Below are 18709 nucleotides of genomic sequence, written 5' to 3' on the forward strand. Positions count from 1 at the left end.
TTATGTATTTGACCACACAACGACAATCTTAAGTTCTCATTTTGACAGTGTATGGGACAACTGGAAGGTTTGTCTTACATCATGATGTTTGTCTCATACTATTTTCATAGTCTTGGCTGTGAAAGGGCTTAACACGTCTTTTTTAACCTTTTTTGCACCGTAAAGCAGATAAGATTGAGTTTTATTTCAACTCTATAAACTGTTTTGTTATAAAATGGCAATAGATTGTCCAGGTAATGTTACATTTCAAAAGATAATTTGAACAGCAATATTAAAGATGCTATTCTGTGAACAACCACACACTCAGGGCATGCTCATTTGACACATGTTGCTCTGTTCCCTCTCCGGCCCTCCCCCAGCCATTCACTCATCTACGTTCACTCTGACAATGAATTTGAACTTCAGACCGAGTTCAGCAAAGAATGAAAAGAGAAGAAAAGTGAGGGAGGGAGCTGTCTTTCCTTCCTCTAAGCCTACTCCATGACCTTGTGACCCTGCACAGGGCCAGACAGCCCCCCACCCCCTCCACCAGCTCCCTCAACCCTTGACATTCACCAGTACAAAAACCATCAACATGTTGAGTTTTTAACATGTGTCACAACAGAAAAATGTCAACGCCTGCAGTGAAGAACAGTGAACGGACACATGGATCACCACACCTGCCATGGCTCTGTTCGAGTTGCCTTTTTCTACACCTTGCATTCCAGTGATGACAGTCTATCAATAGACTTTGAATTGCCCCTGCTTAGCTGTGTGTGAGAGCATGTGTGGGGTGGGGGTTGTTCTACTGCTCTTAATACTGATTCAAATAGCATGAGTGATGGTGTCGATAATATCAGTATTGAGCAACTCGGGAGTGGATTCTTACAACATTTTAAAACACATTTCTTTTTTGAATTCATAATTTGAGTCACATAATATTGATATAACATGTTGTTCAATTGACAAGTCATTCTATTAAGTGATCCAAAAACAGCAAACTGTAAAACATAATAAAGTTATTATAATATGTATATAAAAACAATTATAATAATAAAACACATAATAAATAGAACATATGGGTTGTTTTCTGTTTTAAGACAAACAAATTAGACACATTTCTGCATAGTTTTCATTATCATATAGAAAAGGTTTCACTATTTTATAGTCAAAGCACTGGCTGTAGGAAAAGGATTTCAAAGCTCAACATGAGATTAAATGACTTCATAACACAGATATGATTTACAGTGTGTTCTTCTAGTCTAAACAGTGTGTGTGGTCAAACCATGACATTACATAAGCAAGGTCAGATAAAGTTTTGGACCATAAACACATGAACCTGCTGACATCTCTTTTACAACTGATGACTGTAACATGCACTGAAAGCACAGGGAATGTCAATTGTGTAAAAATGAAAAAGGTCCTACCATAAGCGCACCCAGATACACAGCCATGTGTGTTCTAATGTGGTCTTAATAAGCACTGCAGCGCATATGACGACAATTCTCATTCACTATTGCTTGATTCTATGAGCCAAATGCTTGATTCATTATAAATGTTGTGGCCGCAAGACATTGTGTGACAGCATTATCTTCTTTCCTTTATTAAAGGATGGTTCAGTGTATCCCAAACTTAAGGAGATTCCAATCAAAGCCTTAAAGCTCCTGGAGAATCTTAACAGGTCTTATCATGGCTGCCAATGAGGTACTTCTGGGTCATTTCACTCCTTTAGGAACCTTCCTAAGCAAAATTGACAATTCAACCGCAACCCAGCTTTTATTATCACTGCCACTTAGAAACTTCTAGGTCATTGACTCAGTTAGGCGCTTTCCTGAGCAAAAAAGACTAAACAACCACAGATTTGTATTTATCGTTTTCGTGATCGATCTTGATGGTACTGATAACTTGTACTCACACAGTAAGTTGGGGCAAGAAACACAAGCAGTGCGATGGTGCGTTTAAACAAATGTCCGCCTTTGGAAAAAAAAAACTTGGGGCCTTCAAGCAAAAAGACTTTCAAAATGGTTCAAATTTTGAAAATTCATCTGGCTAGACACTTTGATAGACATGGAAATTAAGATTCCTGCTATGCAGTTACAACTTCAACACAGTATTCTATTGTTTATTTAGTGATCAATGCGTAAACTGATGATATACCGCATTGACTTTTCAGAGTAGTAAACTCTTCCCTCAACTATAGTATGCTGGGTTTTTGTGTCCATCTAACCTTTTCAGACAGATAGCTGCATTTGAATGCTTTTATTCACAAGAGTTCAATAGTCCGTTTCAGATAAATAGATGGATAGCTGACAGACTGCTTGTGCTTCTTCATCTCAGCTATAACTGCGGTGAGTGTTATCGTTACCAACATAAAAAGTATCACTGAAGGAATATTGCTTGAGTTTCAAGGAGTTGTTTTGTTGTCTTGCATATTTCACCAATTGACCTGTAACCCATCTTATTACTGTATGCAAACAAAGCGCTTATTCAAGTTAACCAAATGGCCTCGCCACCATGAATTAATAGCAGGTCCGATATAAATATTATATTCACCTCCAATTATCACAGTGAGCTTCTTTCTGCGGTTCTTAAGTCAGTGTCTTAAATTTTAACTCCTACACAGGGGCATTAAGTGTGTTGTGGTTGGTGGTCAATGTAAATGCATTATTCCTTTACTGGCTTTGACTGCAATTTTTTGTACATGCTGGACTGGCCTTGTGGCCATTATACTGTACGTGCTAAGTAATGTTCAATGATTGTCCATTACATTAAGAGCCTTTTACTTTGCAGCCAGTTCCTATGGACCGCAGTGTTTAGCATGTATTAAAGCACTCAGTATGTATATAAGAAGCTACTCCTGTGTATGGCATATGGAGAAGATGCACTTCTGTGGCAAAGCACAGTATGTACACAGATACCAAAGTAGGAAGAAAGACAGACAAAACACACACTCACACACACATACATTCCTGTCCTTTATCAAGATTCCTTTGGAATCGTGTTGCGCCAAGGCCATACGGTTACAAAAGCAGTCTGAAAACATGCTTTCTTTGGAGAATCTTTTAGTGTTAAGACCCTGCAGGCCAAAGACAAATCCATGGGAGTTTATGGGGGACTGCAGGTCATGGTTGTTTAAATGTTATAACGGTGACAAATGCATTATGCTATTCACATAAACCAGGACAGGAGAGCCCCAGTAAAGAAGAAAAGGCCTGAATGCTTCACGGGTTTATAACACAATGAATTTATCACAGAGAGCGAGGGAAAGGGAAGAGGCAGAGCGGGAGAGGAAGTGAAAAAAAATATGGTGCTGATTTGTTTTATTTGCCCAGGCTGGGTGCTGCTGGTGGCTAGTTGCATTGTTTAACAGGGAGTAAAAAGGAAACGGCGGCCCACTTGTGGGTCCTGAGGTGGTGAAATAAAGTCTTACAGTCCTCCCATGCCCAACACGCCCAAACCTCTCACCACATTGAATTGTCTCCAAGTCAGCAGCCCATCAAGGGAGCTTGCAGGTTGAAAAGTGTTTGATTACGAGTTAGGCGTTTTTTGTGAGCAGCCTTTATTCTAGATAGGATGTTCTTTGCTCTTTTTCAGCAACGGGGTGTTTTGCATTCGAACACATCCACAGACAACCAAAGTCTTTCTGAAGCAGTTCGATTCACTGCCTTGGTCAAAGACACCTCAGGAGGAGCAGAAAAAAGTGTTACTTCACCATCGGAGTCTAAAAATCTTCAATGCTTCCTGCGCTTGGAGGGAGAATTCCCAAAATATGTTATAAGAGAAAAAGTTGAGTTTTTTGCTGTTATGTGAAACAGCATGATATATTGTGTCCATGACACAGACTGTATAAATAATGGTCGTAGTATCCGTGATGTCACTAATAGGTTTGTGAAGAGCCGTAATAAAGCCCAAAGTGGGCGACTCCCACCGTCGACATCTTCTCAGTCTACCTCCCGCCCACTCCCGGCTATTCCAAATATGGATATAGGGTTGGAGCTGAAGCGGGCGCTGCTACTGAAACACGCCCATCTAGCTCGAAGCTAACAAGCTAGCAACGGCTTTCCAAGCTAGGCTACATGCTACCGTATGCTACTCGCGGCGCTATCCCGCTAAAAGTCAACAGCACACCCTGCGGTCGTCTTACTCAAGGTAAGTTAACCTGAAACTATACAACACAACTTCACATAAAGATCTATCTGTTATTGAGATTATACTGCACTAGTTTAAAAATGCTTGTTTCAAATATAGACGTAATTTGCAACACTATATTTTGACCAGAAATGTGGCCAGTGTTACCGTGAATCAGCATTTAATTTGAAACAGAATTTTAATTTTTTCGCATGATTCAGTTCACGAGTCGTTTCTATGGAACACAACTAGCGGCTAGCGCCCACTGACGGCGCTAACCTGTCAATCAAAGCGACCACGCCCTTAATATGCATAACCTTAAGCCTTAATAGAATTAAAACGGGAGAGTTATAGAGAAATTCACCCTCCTCACAGTTGTCATGAATAGGGAAATTAGCTATAGAGACCAAAAGCAATTTTTGTACCACGCTGTAAACATGTTTATTTCTGTTGTAAAAATTGGCATTTTAACATGGGGGGGTCTATGTAAATGCTCTGTCTTGGAGCCAGGCCACGCGGCCATTCGATGAACTGCAGCTTTTGGCACTTCCGTATGTGTTTCACTGCTCAACCCCGGAGGTTGCCCCTTGGTCCATGTTCACTCATGCACTTTTTGCCAATTGGTCACCACAATCCAACATGCAGCAGCCATAGCTTGCACTTTCTGTTAATATGTCCAACAAAAATCATAGTTTTGCAGCCACTGTCGACGCATCTATTGCAATTTACGAATGTTATCTCTATTTGATTTTATTTCCGTTTATTACTGAAGTTATTGTTGATGCCAAAACAATGATTTTTGTGATATTGTTTTGTCTGTGATTGTTCTTAATTATGAGATCCTCTGCAAGGGTACCTGGCATTCAGCAGGCTTTAGGGTGCCACTTTATTTTTGCCTTGGAAAGACAAGTTGAATGCAAAGGTAGATCGTTCTAAAATGTCTTGTTTATTAGATTTAATTTAATCTCAATCCAAATGCATCCAAATAAATGAATCTTAAAAATATTTGGTGTGTTGATCCTTTCTGAGAAGACTTGATATGCTTGAGAGAGTTGAACAGTAGGGCGCGGTGGTTGGACGACACGGTGCCGATTGATCTTGACAGCTCCTGAGCAAACAGAGTGTCGTATTGATGTTTACCAACAGTACATTCTGCAAGAGGAGTGTATAGATGTTCATATACTGTGTGTACTTTAGTGTGTAGTGTGTGTGTAGTGTGTGTGTGTGTGTGTGTGTGTGTGTGTGTGTGTGTGTGTGTGTGTGTGTGTGTGTGTGTGTGTGTGTGTGTGTGTGTGTGTGTGTGTGTGTGTGTGTGTGTGTGTGTGTGTGTGTGTGTGTGTGTGTGTGCAAGGTTGAAAGGCACATAGGGAACAGTGGTTATCAGCAAAAGATACCATACTGTACTTTGAGGAGTGACATGCATAGTGCACATATGTGCTTCGAGATAGCGTGCAGACTAAATGAAAATGGTGTGAGGCACTTACTTACACGTGTACTTTACACATACACACACACACACACACAAACACACTAACACACACACACACACACACACACACACACAAACACACTAACACACACACTTCAGCATGCACTAAAACCAGTTGGACTGTCTGGACCAACAGGTAGTATGACACTGTCAGGAGTTTTGGACATTTTAAAGCAGTGGTATATCTACTTGTTGAACCCCGCCCCATCCCTCCAGGGCAAGAAGCCAATGACAGTTCACACAAATGTAAAGAAAGTCATAAAGTACATATAGTACAGTGCCATAGGCTAGCGTGAGGTTGGGGATGGACGGCTGAGTTCATAGGGTTCAAGCAAGTGTAAGAAACTGCCCTCCTTGGATAAAGCATGTTAAGAATACGCCCTGTATGATAACACACACACACACACACACACACACACACACACACACACACACACTTTGGAAGGTAGTGTGATGTCCTCTGAACAGCTGTCTGCGTATGCTGATTTATGAACATTTTCCCATTTGGATTGATTAATGTGAAATCACATTTACATCAGAACCCTTAAAGAAAGATGTTCATCATAATTCTGAGAAATACAGAAGAGGACTCGGGCCACATTGGAGTTCCTTTTAAGATTTGACCAAAAGTGTTTTTTGTTGTTGTTTGTTTAATTAAAGTAAGAATTATGTCTTATTTTTTCAGAATCCGGATATTTTCAGAAACATTTTCCAAAGTATTGTTTTCTCAGAATTCTGACAAGTTTTGTTTTAATCTCTAAATTCTGACTTCTTTCTCTAAATTCTAACTGTTCTCAAAATGTTGAATTTCCAGAAAAAAAGCAGAACTCTTTTTTTCTCAGAATTCTGAGTTTTTTCCCAAAAAAATCCCTTTTGGTTATATCTCAAAAGGTAAAAGAGACCAATGTGTTTGGGAAGGTGGTAATCACACACATACTTATGCACACACACACATAGAACACACAGTGGAGATAAGCGACAAGTGCCATTATACTTTCATTTTTTTTATTAATTGTTTTTCGATAAAGGGACAAAATGGGCGTGTGAACAGGATAATGCAGACATCTGCCAGAAAACACAGACAATGGTTTTCCCAATAGAACTGAACAGAGACCCTAAAAATGTACAACAGAAATGTAAGAGCTAGGTTTGTCCAATGACCATGGGCCACCATTACAAAAGAAAACAAATTATATTATAATCAAATATAAAATTAAAATAAACCAAAAATAATCATCCATTCCATGTCTCTGTTTTGAACAGAGCATAAAAGAAATAATAATAATAAATAGTAACTCCCATAGTAAAAGATAAAGTTCAAGTTCAAGTTACAACAAACAGCTCTCAGAATAGGAATAGAAAAGGCTGATAACAAAATATTCCGCATTGCCATTTACAAAAAAGTCTGAACTCAAGCAGGCTTCTCCACGCCCCCCAGGTCATTTTTCAAATATGCTTTGCATATGAAATTATACCCAATCTATATATAAAGCACCATTTAGTATTTGGCAATGAAAAAAAACTGCAAAACATTTAATTTCTTTTTAAATGTATTTATTTTTGACGCTTTTTTCGTAATCCATGTACTGCATATGAAGTGTTTTTATTCTTTTTTTTTCCTCTCGATGTTGGAATGTAGTCAGGTGGGAGGGGGTGAGAGAGACAGAAGCACACAACAGAACAGGGTCAGCTTGCATTACTGCATACAAGAATGGCAGCAGGAGGGGGGGGGGAGGAGGGGGCGGGGGGGGGGAGGTCCCAAACAAAACCCAAAGAAGATATGTACAACCACCTCTGTGGAAAGGAAACAGAGCGGCGGCCATCTGATGGCCTGTGATGCCTCCCAATGCCACATACTTTAGCTGCTTTTTATGGGTTTTTTTCCTTTTATTTCTTTAAACATACAAATAATTCGCACTATATTATCCTGCCAAATTAAAAAAATATACCGTGGCAGCTTGGGATTTTTTTTCCACTACCAAAAAAGGTATGGTAAATACCTTTAGAGAGAACAAGCAACAGTTAAAAATACGAGCCTCAATATAAATACTATAGTGCCTACTCTAAGTGAACATTGAATTCAAATACAATTCTAGAAATACAGAAAAAGTAGACCATAAATGTGTTTAAGCATAGGAATCGACATGAGTGTGCATTTCCTATATTTTAAGTTCTTTATTATATATTCATATATAATCTTAATCCTTTCCCCAATGCAGATTGTATTTCAACCTGAAGAGCTGTGAAGAGCCAAGGCAAAATAAAATACAAAAACCATTACAGGATTTTTTTTTGTTTGTTTTTTTTTCTCCTTTTTTTATCATTTCATATATACTGTGATCGGAAGTCTTGAACACCACCAAGACGCTGAGGAAAAGAGAAACGACAAAAAAACTTAAATACAGTTTCCCCCTAAAAGATAGTGAAGTGTAATTGGCAAAAACGTTTATTTTTAAAACCTATAATTAAAGGAAGATTTGTACAAAAACTAATTCTTGCAGTGTCAGCAACAAGATTTGAGAGTCTAGCCGGCAAGGTCTATAGATTATACAGGTGTGGTTGACTACCAAGTTACAACACCTTAAAAAATGTTTGAGCCGGTCATGTAAGAGCCCTGGTTATTTGTATAACAAACCTTTTAATTTACAGACCTTGCAGACAGGGTACATTTTCAGCCCAGGCTAAGCACTGGTGTTTCATGTGGTAACAAATTGACGGATGGTCAAAGGTGGAACGGCAAGGGTACAGAAGTCAAGGTTCATGAGGGCGGAGTTGCTGGCAAAAGATTATGCATCTCATAGACTACTGCGTTTGACAATGGGACCCTCGTTATCTGACAGCATATCAACAAAGTTTTCCCCTTTAGCGTAAACTTGTAAACTGGGAAATTGAAACAGTGCATTTCATGTCCTACAAATGAAAATCTAGCTTTTTTAGACTCAACCCATTTACCAACATTGCATCAGTGTTGGTAAACGCATGTCAGGCAGAGTCACAAGTGCCATACTATGAGAAGCTTGTGTGAAACTCAAAAAGGGTAAAAAACAAATCTCCTTTCGGGTTGAAAAGCAATAGCAAACAAAAAAAAGTGCCCTGCATTAGCCTCTGCATACTGATTAAAATCATCGCATTCACTCTTTTCAAGAGCCCTGGAGTACAGATATTTTTTGAAATTATTTCGTTCTTTTTTTCTGCAATTCTTAGCTAATGACCCTGTTTTGATACTAGAATGTAAAGTATGTTGCAGTTCTGTGTAGCTTTCTGTCTGTCTAGCTTGTAGTTATTTCAATGCTCTGGAATAAAGTTAGCCTGTCTTGGAGCTCATATATTACTTTATGCATTGTTCCTCACACTGACATAGCAAAAACAGCGTCTTGGAGGTTTGTGCTAATGCGGATACTCAACGTTTCTCAGCCATGCGCCGTATCCCTCAAGTTCAGGATTGTACGTTACAGATTACCTTTATCTCAAAAGTACCTCCTTACCGGAACAAAACAACAAACAATTCAGATATACACAATACTGCTTGTACCATGCTTGCAATGAAATCCACATATTAAAGATAACCTATTGAACATGTAATAGGTAGCAAAATGATGATTAACGAGAACTCTCGGATGAGTCGTCACAGTCCATTTCAGCAGTCAGGTGCTTGATGCAAGAACCTATCCTGGGTGGCTTAAACCTTTTAGCTTGATCTAATGTGACCCTAAACTTATACCAGATAAGATTATGGCCAATGCAGTCTTGAGATATCAAAGGCACTCTTTCTTACTCTATTAAATGATAGTACAAATTGAATTCTTAGCGCACCCTTTGTCTTTTTGAAAGAAATTTGAAGGCTATCGTTACTCTCAGTTTAGTCATCCAGCCAATGTATGATTTTCTTTTCTTGTTTTTAACCCTGTCTGAACATGCCGTCTTTTAGAAAGATCAGGATGAGTGCATTTCCAGGGTTGTAAGAGTAGGGTCAAGTCACAGACTGTTTTCTTTCCATGTTACGAAACAAAACTGTACATGATATGTGTCACAGAATGTATGCAGCATGGATGTATCTTTCTTGTCTTTTCTCTTTTTGAAGAATAAAAAGTAAAAACAGAACAAGAGAAAAACAGCAACACATTTACTTAACAACTAACCAACCAGGGACAAGTTCTTTTCTTTTTTTGATTAGCAAAAACATACTATGCATGCCGACTAATTCTTAAAAATGGAGAAGGAAAACTCAAAAAAGAAAATAGTACACAACATGTAAATTATTGCACAAGAGAAAGGCTCGAAGTTTTGCGTCAATGCAAGAGTATTGCCCCGATACAGATCATGCATTCAATGGGTAATGGAAACGGGGTGTGCTGGTGCAGAGCACATGGTCTTGATCTTCCACCAGGCTGGCGAAAGTGGAGTGTTAGGTTTGGGGCAAATCTACAAGGGTCTGGGAATAAACAGGGGACTAATGGCGGACATTGCTGCGGGGAAAAGGTCCCATAGTTCGGCCTTCTACTCTGACTTTATTTCGGTACTCAAAGGGCGGTCACTGTGCCATTTTTTCATGTGTTTCTCCAAAGTGCTGTAGACACTGAAGGGCATCTTACAAATTTCACACTTGTACACGTCTTTGCCCACCTGACCGTGGGTCTTCATGTGGCGAGTAAGTTTGGAGCTCTGGGCACAAGCATAATTGCACAGGTCACACTTGTACGGTCTCTCCCCTGTGTGGCTGCGCCGGTGCACTGTCAGGTTACTGCAGTTCTTGAACACCTTGCCACAATACTCACAAGTATCACTCCTGCGGCCGTCCTTGGAGTTGGGCCGCCCAAGGTGTGGTGTGCTTCCCCCACTGCCTGTACCACTGCGGCCTGACATGCCACCGTCCAGTTCCCCCGGAGGGGTCGAGAAACGCAAACTGCCATTCTCCGAAGAATGCTCAGATGAAGAGGCGAAGGGCGATTGTCTGGAATCCCCAAAATTCAGGAAGGGGTCCTTGAGCTGACGTGAGGCGGCATAGCCAGCCAACCACTGGGAGTAGACGTTCTCAGTGTTAGGGATTGTGGGAGTGGGCAGGTCAAATTCTTTTTCAAGCTTGATGCGTTTGGTAAAAGGACTTAGTGGACTGGGGCTACCTAGAAGCAGTTTTTTAGACAGGCCAACAGAGGCGGATTCATTAGGGGATGCTCCCCGCCCGTTCACTGTTGAGACAGAACCCTCCTCTCCACGATCGTTCTCCAATACCGAGTCCCCATCACACATGGCCCGATTGTGGTGATGGTCTTGGTTTAGGTGGTGGTGCAGGTGGTTCTCCTGGGCCATGGCATTTCGTTTGTGTGCGCTGAGGGCTTCGCTGAAATGATGCATGCTAGCAGCCAGGCCCATCCCCTGCATCACCTCAGGCAGTGATCGGGGGATCGGCCCCTCATCAGGAACTCCTCCAAGTCGGCTTCCTATACCACCGTTGTTTTCATGCTGTCGTGGTGTTTCAAGGTTCAAACCAAAGTGATAGCTATTGTTGTTTCTTCTGACCGCCCTCTCTCCGTTCTGCTCTTCTTCTTCCTCTACTCCCTCCTCTTCCTCCTCCTCCTCTTCCTCTTCCTCCTCCTCCTCTTCTTCTTCCTCCTCTTCTTCCTCCTCCTCCTCCCCATTTTCACGTAGCATGCGGTTGTTCTCGCTTTTCAGCTTGGCCACCACCGACTTAAGGGCATTGCTTGCACTGCCCAAATGATCGCTGGTGCCAGGCTCCGGGGAGGAGGCTGTTGACAGACCGTCTTCTGACTTGCCTGTGTTTGGCGAGGAAGATTTGTGCATATGTGTCTTCATGTGGCGTTTGAGTTTGCTGGCCTGTGTACAAGCGTGATCGCACAGGTGGCATTTGTACGGCTTCTCTCCAGTGTGGCTGCGACGATGCACTATTAGATTACTCTGAAATTTGAACGCCTTGCCACAAAACTCACAACACTTCGATTTTAAGGGGGTGGTAGAGGAGGGTGTCACACCTGCTGAGGGTAGAGGGGTAGTAGGAGTTGTCTGGGAACCCACGGGTGACTGCATGGAGCCTGGAAGAGGGGGTGGGGTGGCAAGATATGGAGGTTTGCTGCCCCCTGTACTTCCTCCACTTCCGTTTCCCCCACCTGTCTGGAATGGCTGGAGCAAGCGTTGCATTGGGCTGGGGCGACTGGGGGATAGCGGGGGAGTGGACCCTGAATTGTTGCCTGCCAGTTCTCGTAGCCTCCGTGAGAAGTCCATTGTCGGAGGGGGGTCCAGGGGCAAAGGAGGATTGAGGCGCAGCACCCTGTCAAAGGCACTCGGATGGTGGGCTGCCAGCGCCAGGTCCTCCGGGCTCAGGTGGTGGGGATCCAGGTGGTTCCTTGGAGGGGGGCTGAAAAGGGGTGGCGTGGGAGGGAAACGCTGATGATGGCCCCCACCGGCAGCGACGAGGGCTCCAATTCCGCCCCCTACTCCGACACTGTCCCTTCCACCCGAGCCCGAGCCAGGGATGCGGAGGAGGTTGAAAGGGCTCGCATCAGGAGGAAGATGGAGGCCGTGGAGAGGAGGCTGAGAAGAGCAGTCGGCGCCCCCGCCCAGGGAGGATGGCCCGCCCATGCGTGGGATGAGAGGGCTACCATGTTCACTTTCCAGGTAGATGCGGAAGCCGTGGGAGTTCTGGGCATGCTGCAGCAGGAACCAGGCGCTTCCGTATGACTGCTTACACGTAGTGCAGGTATAGGTGGTCGGCTCCTCCTTACCTGTGGTGAAAGAGAAGACAGAATTGGGTTAGGACCTTTGACATCATCCTCTTAGTTACCATATAATGTTAATTAGTAGTGTGATGAGTTTTAAAGACTTCCATATTTTAAACATTTTAGTTTTTTGATCAAGAAAAAATCAAGTATTTCATATGCTGCTTTGTTGTTCATCTCAATCCAGGAACTCTTTTCAACTTGGCTGAATCCATTTTTTTAAATGGACCTAAGGCCCAACTGTTACAGCTTTTTAAAAGTGGTCGGCACATGGTGTTGAGGGCTTTCCAAACACAACAGTAGCTGTTATTGAGGTCATGCCCCACATGAGTAGCATGTGAGAAGTAGTGTGTTTGTTTGTGTGTGTGTGTGTGTGTGTGTGTGTGTGTGTGTGTGTGTGTGTGTGTGTGTGTGTGTGTGTGTGTGTGTGTGTGTGTGTGTGTGTGTGCATTTGTTCTTCTCCCAGACTGCTCTGGGACATAATTTTTCCCTTTAGACTGACTGTGAGTCCTTCATTGTCAGCAGGAGAACAAAGAAACAGGGCTTTCCAAGCAGACTACCACTTCCCACTGATCTGCCAACACAGAGGCTCACTGACAAACACATACACTCACTTGGAGTAGAGACAACACAGAAGAATCATTTAGAGCCATAAATACTGCTTCCTTTCTGAATCAACAGCATTAATCCAAAAAAGGATATCTGGCAAACCTGCTTTTCTAATATAGCACAGATATGGGGATTTCTTTGGATATGGTGGTTTTTATTTCAAGGTTTAACACGGAGGAGTCAGTAACTAAATTACGGTATGCTTTTGTTTTTTGGCAACAAAATAATCAAATGTATTAATGTACACTGTATTCTGTCATAGGGTTTACTAAACCCTGATCACCCAGAGACAAGGACACATAAACAAACTCCCCATTCAGACACTACAGAACACCCAGCCGCCTCAGGAAAGTAAAACAGTAAGAGTGTAAAAACATTTAGCCTCCAACCCAGGGAGGCCAAATAACTCCTCCAGTCAGGCTCAAAGTTTCTTCCTCCAGTGAAGCATAGAGATTCGCTTTCAAATGACAACACAAGCGACATTCAAAACAATAATTGCTTTCGAATGGCCTCCACAATGCTGACCTGTGGCGGGACCCGCAGTGTATGTGTAATCTCATTAAGGGGACCAAACGAACAGCCATTAGCTCATTTACAAGATAAGATGACAGGCTAAAAACCCCTATGCTGCCATTCAGAACCTTCCATTGTAAGCACAGAGAAATGTGGGCATCTTTGAAGCTAAAGACAAACATGGATATGCAATGCAATCAGAGATACGCTTGAGTTCAAGGTTTAGTCATTACCAAATTAATTCATGTCAAAAGTAAAGGGCAATTTGTATGATCATAAATTGTCAAAAAGCTACTGAAAAAATACATAAAAACAAGGGCTAAGAAAATATATTGCCTTTACCACCATAGTAAACCATAGATAACCGTGAAAGCAATTATACAATATAAATTCAATTTGTCTTTTAAATAGCCCTGATATGAATGATTTACAACTTCCAAAGTGGGCCAAAAAATATCCAACTGAAGACTAGTGAAGAAAAGAGATGTGAGTGAAATCATAATCACTGAAATATTCTACAGCCCTTTTCAAATTCTGGTTTAAGCAGACACAAATCCCATTTCAACCACAAAAGAATATCTCAACATCCGAGTGTCACAAATTGCATAACATAATAAATTGAAGCAGGCTGTGTTTTATTACAACATCTGAATAAATACACAGGTGTGATTTAAAGGGCCGTAACATTAATCTGAGACGATTTTTAAGTTGCAAAATGATGTAGGGTCATGAACTAAAAATGACAAAGCATCCGATTACTATGCAAACAGGTAAGGAGGGATGTAAAAAAACACAAAATAGGACAAATCACTTAGTGACTAATAACCGGCAAAATAAATAGGATAAATTAGCAGTGGAAAGGATTTCATGGTTTATCTGTGTATACAGTTCAGTGTGTAAGTGTACACTATTCCCCTTCTTTCATTATACTCCTTCCTCTTTTTGACCATCCGTTCCGTCTTTCTTTTTGCACACACACACACTTATCCCACATGACCGACACTTTGGCTTAATTATGGATCATTAAAATTGGCACAAATTAGCACTAATTGTGGCCACCTGCATTGGATCTAACCTGTACATATGATTTGCATTATTAGGAGCAGGGAGGCTTCATTTATTTATTCATCTGTTTTTCTCCCTCCCAGCATGGACAGTATTGACAATAACACTGCACCATTTCCACTTATCAGGATATAAATGATCCTTTCATCAGACATTGCATATAGGAGCCATTATTTATACAGCATGAGGCTGTAGTTTTCCTTTATGTGAACTGCTTTTCTGTGGCTTTAAAGGAATTACATTGCAAACATTGGTTTCGACCATGAAAAATGTCTCTTTCACTAAAGGTTACAATCTGATATTTGCATTCTCCTACACACAAATGTTCAATGGTATACGGAGGGCTTTATTTCACAACATTCCTCTAATAATAAATTGATTTAGTTGATATAATGCCATAGTTCAAAATCAAATTAGAATTTCTGAAAATACAGGCAGTCATTTGCAATATATTCAAATATGTTGATATCATTGACAGCCTTAAAAAACGGTATTAAGGATTATTGTAGTATGGGAAAAAGTAACTGTCTATGAGGAACACCATGATACATGTATTGTTATTGTTCTTTGCTGAAGAAATACATTACCAGACTCTCTAAAAATAATATCGGAGCGCTCCGAGATGTAAAGAAAAGTAAGAATGGTTGGGATGCGTTGGTTTATTCAGCTTTTAAAATTGCAAAAACTTTGTTTCCAGGCTTGTAGGTAGTAACAGATTACATGTAACGGGATACAAACCATAATCAGGATACACAAAATAAGGTAACGGTGTTCCCTTAGTTACCTAAAAAATAGATGTTAACAGATTACTGTTTCATTTTTCTTAAATGGGGATTACTAGCAAAGTTATATTAGGCTACATTTAAATGTGACTAATTATTATAACGGTATACATTTTTAAACTAACCCTTCCAACCCCATTTGTCTCTAAATGTGTGATTGTACTGATTCTAATAATGAACTCCAATATTTTTGGAGTTTATCCAATTGTGTATTAAAAGGACCCACTTTTTTGTGCCACATTCAACCCAATGTGCCTCAACCAGGAAAATACTATCAACTGAACTGAGGAAAACAAGGCTTGTTTAAAACTCTTCAATGTTGACAGCTCAATGACAGTACAGAGTGACAGAACAAAAGTTTCAGACAAAGATCTGGGCAAAATATTGAGCAAAACAGGTGCAAGGCTCAATAGTGAACATCTTGATCTAATACGCTCATTTTTGACTTGTAGCTCAGACTTGTCTGCACACTGATTGAAACTGTAAGGTTAATGGATTTTAGAGTAGGCGACCGCTCCACTCTGTCTCTCTGTAATATACTCCCATCAGCCACTTCATTAGGCAAACCCTCCACCGCTGGGAGGTAGAAAAATGAAGTGAGAAAGCGGAATGGAGAACGGTAGATGAAGATAGATAAAGTCAAAGAAAGGGATAGAAGGAGATTAGATAGGAGAAGTAATCCCTCTGCTTTAACTTTAGATGGAGGTGACAAATTCCTGCTGCAACTTTTTACGTTTTGGATTCAGGAGGAATGTTAAGAGGGGAAAGAGGAAGAGGGGAGAAAGAAAGGAGGGAGGGTGGGGGTAAATAATAGTATCCGGTTCTTTACCTGGGGTAAATGTCAACGCCATGCAGCCACTAGTGTGACTCCAGAGAACACACACGCTCAGTTCTACAAATGTCCTAAAACTCAATACCAGCCATGCTACAGTGACAAGCACAGGCATTAAGCCCTATTAAGCCAAGGGCATTGGCTGGACACTAATGTGGTGCATGATGGGAGAGGGAGGCAGCAAGGCAGTCTGGCTCATGTTTCACGACACCTTCAGTGTGTGTGTGGGTGTGTGTGTGTGTGTGTTTGTGTGTGTGTGTGTGTGTGTGTGTGTGTGTGTGTGTGTGTGTGTGTGGGAAATTTGATCAAATGGAGCTGAAATAATGCCAGTGCAAACTGACAAGAAACACTGTACATCCAGAGAAGGATGCGGAAAGGGGCTGAGGCGTAGGTCGATTTTTCTTATTTCTTTTTTGTTCTTCTTTTGCTTCACAAAGTCTCAAAGAGGTCTAATATGGTGGACGCTGGCTGAAAGGTAAAACCCCAAAAAGCATAAATGGGCCCCAAAAAATGTAAAGAAAAAAGAGTGTGTTGTTCAACAAGTCATTCTGTCCTGTCAATCAGCTGAGTTACAAGCATTACATTTCTCTTAGATCAGATGGGAAACAAAGATAGATGCCAGGGCTTGGCTTCCATCTTGGACAGACTTTTAAGTTTAAGCATCTCTATATTCTCAATTTGTCCTCCTTTATGGTGAGAATTCTCTCCAACAATTGCTTCTATCCCTCTATCCTTCCTCTCAGTCTCATTATTTAATATCCCTTAGTTTTTTGTATTACATAGGACCCTCTCCGTCACAGCCCTCCCTCCTCCAGCCTCTTCCCCCCTCTGTTTCCACCCTTCGCTGGCTCTCCGGTATAGTGTCCTTGGCTGGGTCCACCTCTGGGTGAGATGATAGTAATTGAGGTAATGGAACATCGCTGAAACAGGATTAGGTACGCATACTGGGAGTGAGGGACAATGTCCCTTAATACAATTTGGGATTTCCGTCTGAGCCTCAGGCTTTCAGGATCTGCAGCTTGTATTTACATCTGGACAGCTCAACCCACCCCTGATCACCCCCACATTTATCTTAAAGTGCTACCTGTACATTTAACTATAGTGTTATGTTAGCCTTATTATAAGTGTGTTGTAATATCTAAAGAAATATGCTTTAACAAATGGTGCATACACAACCTGTCGAGCGGGAAAGGAGTTTTTCCATTTGCAATTGTATGACTAAAATGAGCATTTAGCAGAAGTAGTATCAAAATTACACAGTAATAAGGTAGAAAATAACAAATGCAACATCTAAAAAGGACAACTTAGCAGGAATTTGCCAAGTCATTTGGTCTACGAGATCACAACATAGCCAATGACTTAACAGTTAAAGGAATATGTATTTGCTTTATATGTCACATTATTACTTTATAATAAGACAAATGACAAGAAATGAGTAATTATCTCATGATCACACTTGACAGTAATTATGATGGTATAATGGGCTTAATATAACATACTAATATAATCCTTATGTGATGATGTGTTCTGTCCACCCTCACCACTTTCATTATCCCTATTTAAGTTAAGTGAATTATATAAGGAACGGCTGATAGACACTCAAATATTCATATGTCATGCCTCTCATTACATATTTGCTACTGTGTTTATGAATCGAAGCAAACCATAACAGTGAAAATGAATTCCAATTGGTTCCTGCTAGACATGGACATAATCGACTCCATTGTCATAACACAGTTGTCCTCCCTCCCTCATCACCCAGTAAGTGTAACAGTTGTGGCTTCAATTCCAACAGTCAGTTATACTACCGAAAAGCACTTTAGCATATCATTGTTGTCATGTGAAAATCTTGTTATGGCTTGTTTTTGTTCAGAACTGCATGTTCTTGTCTGCGCCGGGGAATTTATTGACCCTTGGGCATATATATGAAACCATTTCAAAACAAAGTCCTAGTCAAACTTACCCAGAAATCTACGAAATCTGGTACAAGCAAATAGTTGCATATCACAGAATTCTTGTTATTGGTAAATTTGGCTTAATGCTACCACAAATTACACAGAATTGCAGAGAGAAAGAATGTTTCTGTCCCCCAATTATTATCCCCTCTATGCTCAAGCTTTCTTACTAACTTGTCCACAATAACATATCAGACTGTGGCTGCTGGTTGTCCTGTCAGGGAGCAATGCAGTCAAATAACAAAAATTGCTCTAAAGGGACGGGGGAAGGAATCAGCCTCTATTACTGGCTATGATATACTGGCTAGATCAAAGCAACTTCCTCAGACACAGCAGGTACAAGAAGAGAATCCAATCCTGATGCTGAGGATGCGTATAAAAGGGGGTGGACAAACTACAGAAAGGACCTTCCAAACATATGAATAAAAAGTAGTAGTGATCAGTGTTCATTGCCGTTGTCCATTGTGAAACGTTTGTAGACCCTCACTACGACTGTCCCAAAGTCTTTGATTCAGCAGCCCATACATCAGTTGGCAACCCTAAGTCACTTTTGCGCTCAATTCTTTGAATATCCTGTTTTCTCTAAGATAGCTGCATGCAAAACTCTGTCAGATTTGACTTTCTTT

At 41.0% G+C, this 18709-nt stretch overlaps 1 protein-coding gene across 2 annotated transcripts in view; it reads right to left on the reverse strand.

Moving 5' to 3' along the window:
- Nucleotides 1-6584: 6584 nt before the first annotated feature.
- The window catches only part of bcl11aa (BCL11 transcription factor A a), a 50104-nt gene continuing 37979 nt past the window's right edge, over nt 6585-18709 (reverse strand). For both annotated transcript variants that reach the window (XM_063875190.1, XM_063875189.1), the window contains exon 3: nt 6585-12333. In XM_063875190.1, the coding sequence (XP_063731260.1) occupies nt 10094-12333 (2240 nt within the window). In that variant the 3' untranslated portion in view covers nt 6585-10093. The remainder of the gene's footprint in view (nt 12334-18709) is intronic.

This window comes from Eleginops maclovinus, chromosome 22, assembly GCF_036324505.1.
Source record: "Eleginops maclovinus isolate JMC-PN-2008 ecotype Puerto Natales chromosome 22, JC_Emac_rtc_rv5, whole genome shotgun sequence".
Lineage (NCBI taxonomy): Eukaryota > Metazoa > Chordata > Actinopteri > Perciformes > Eleginopidae > Eleginops > Eleginops maclovinus.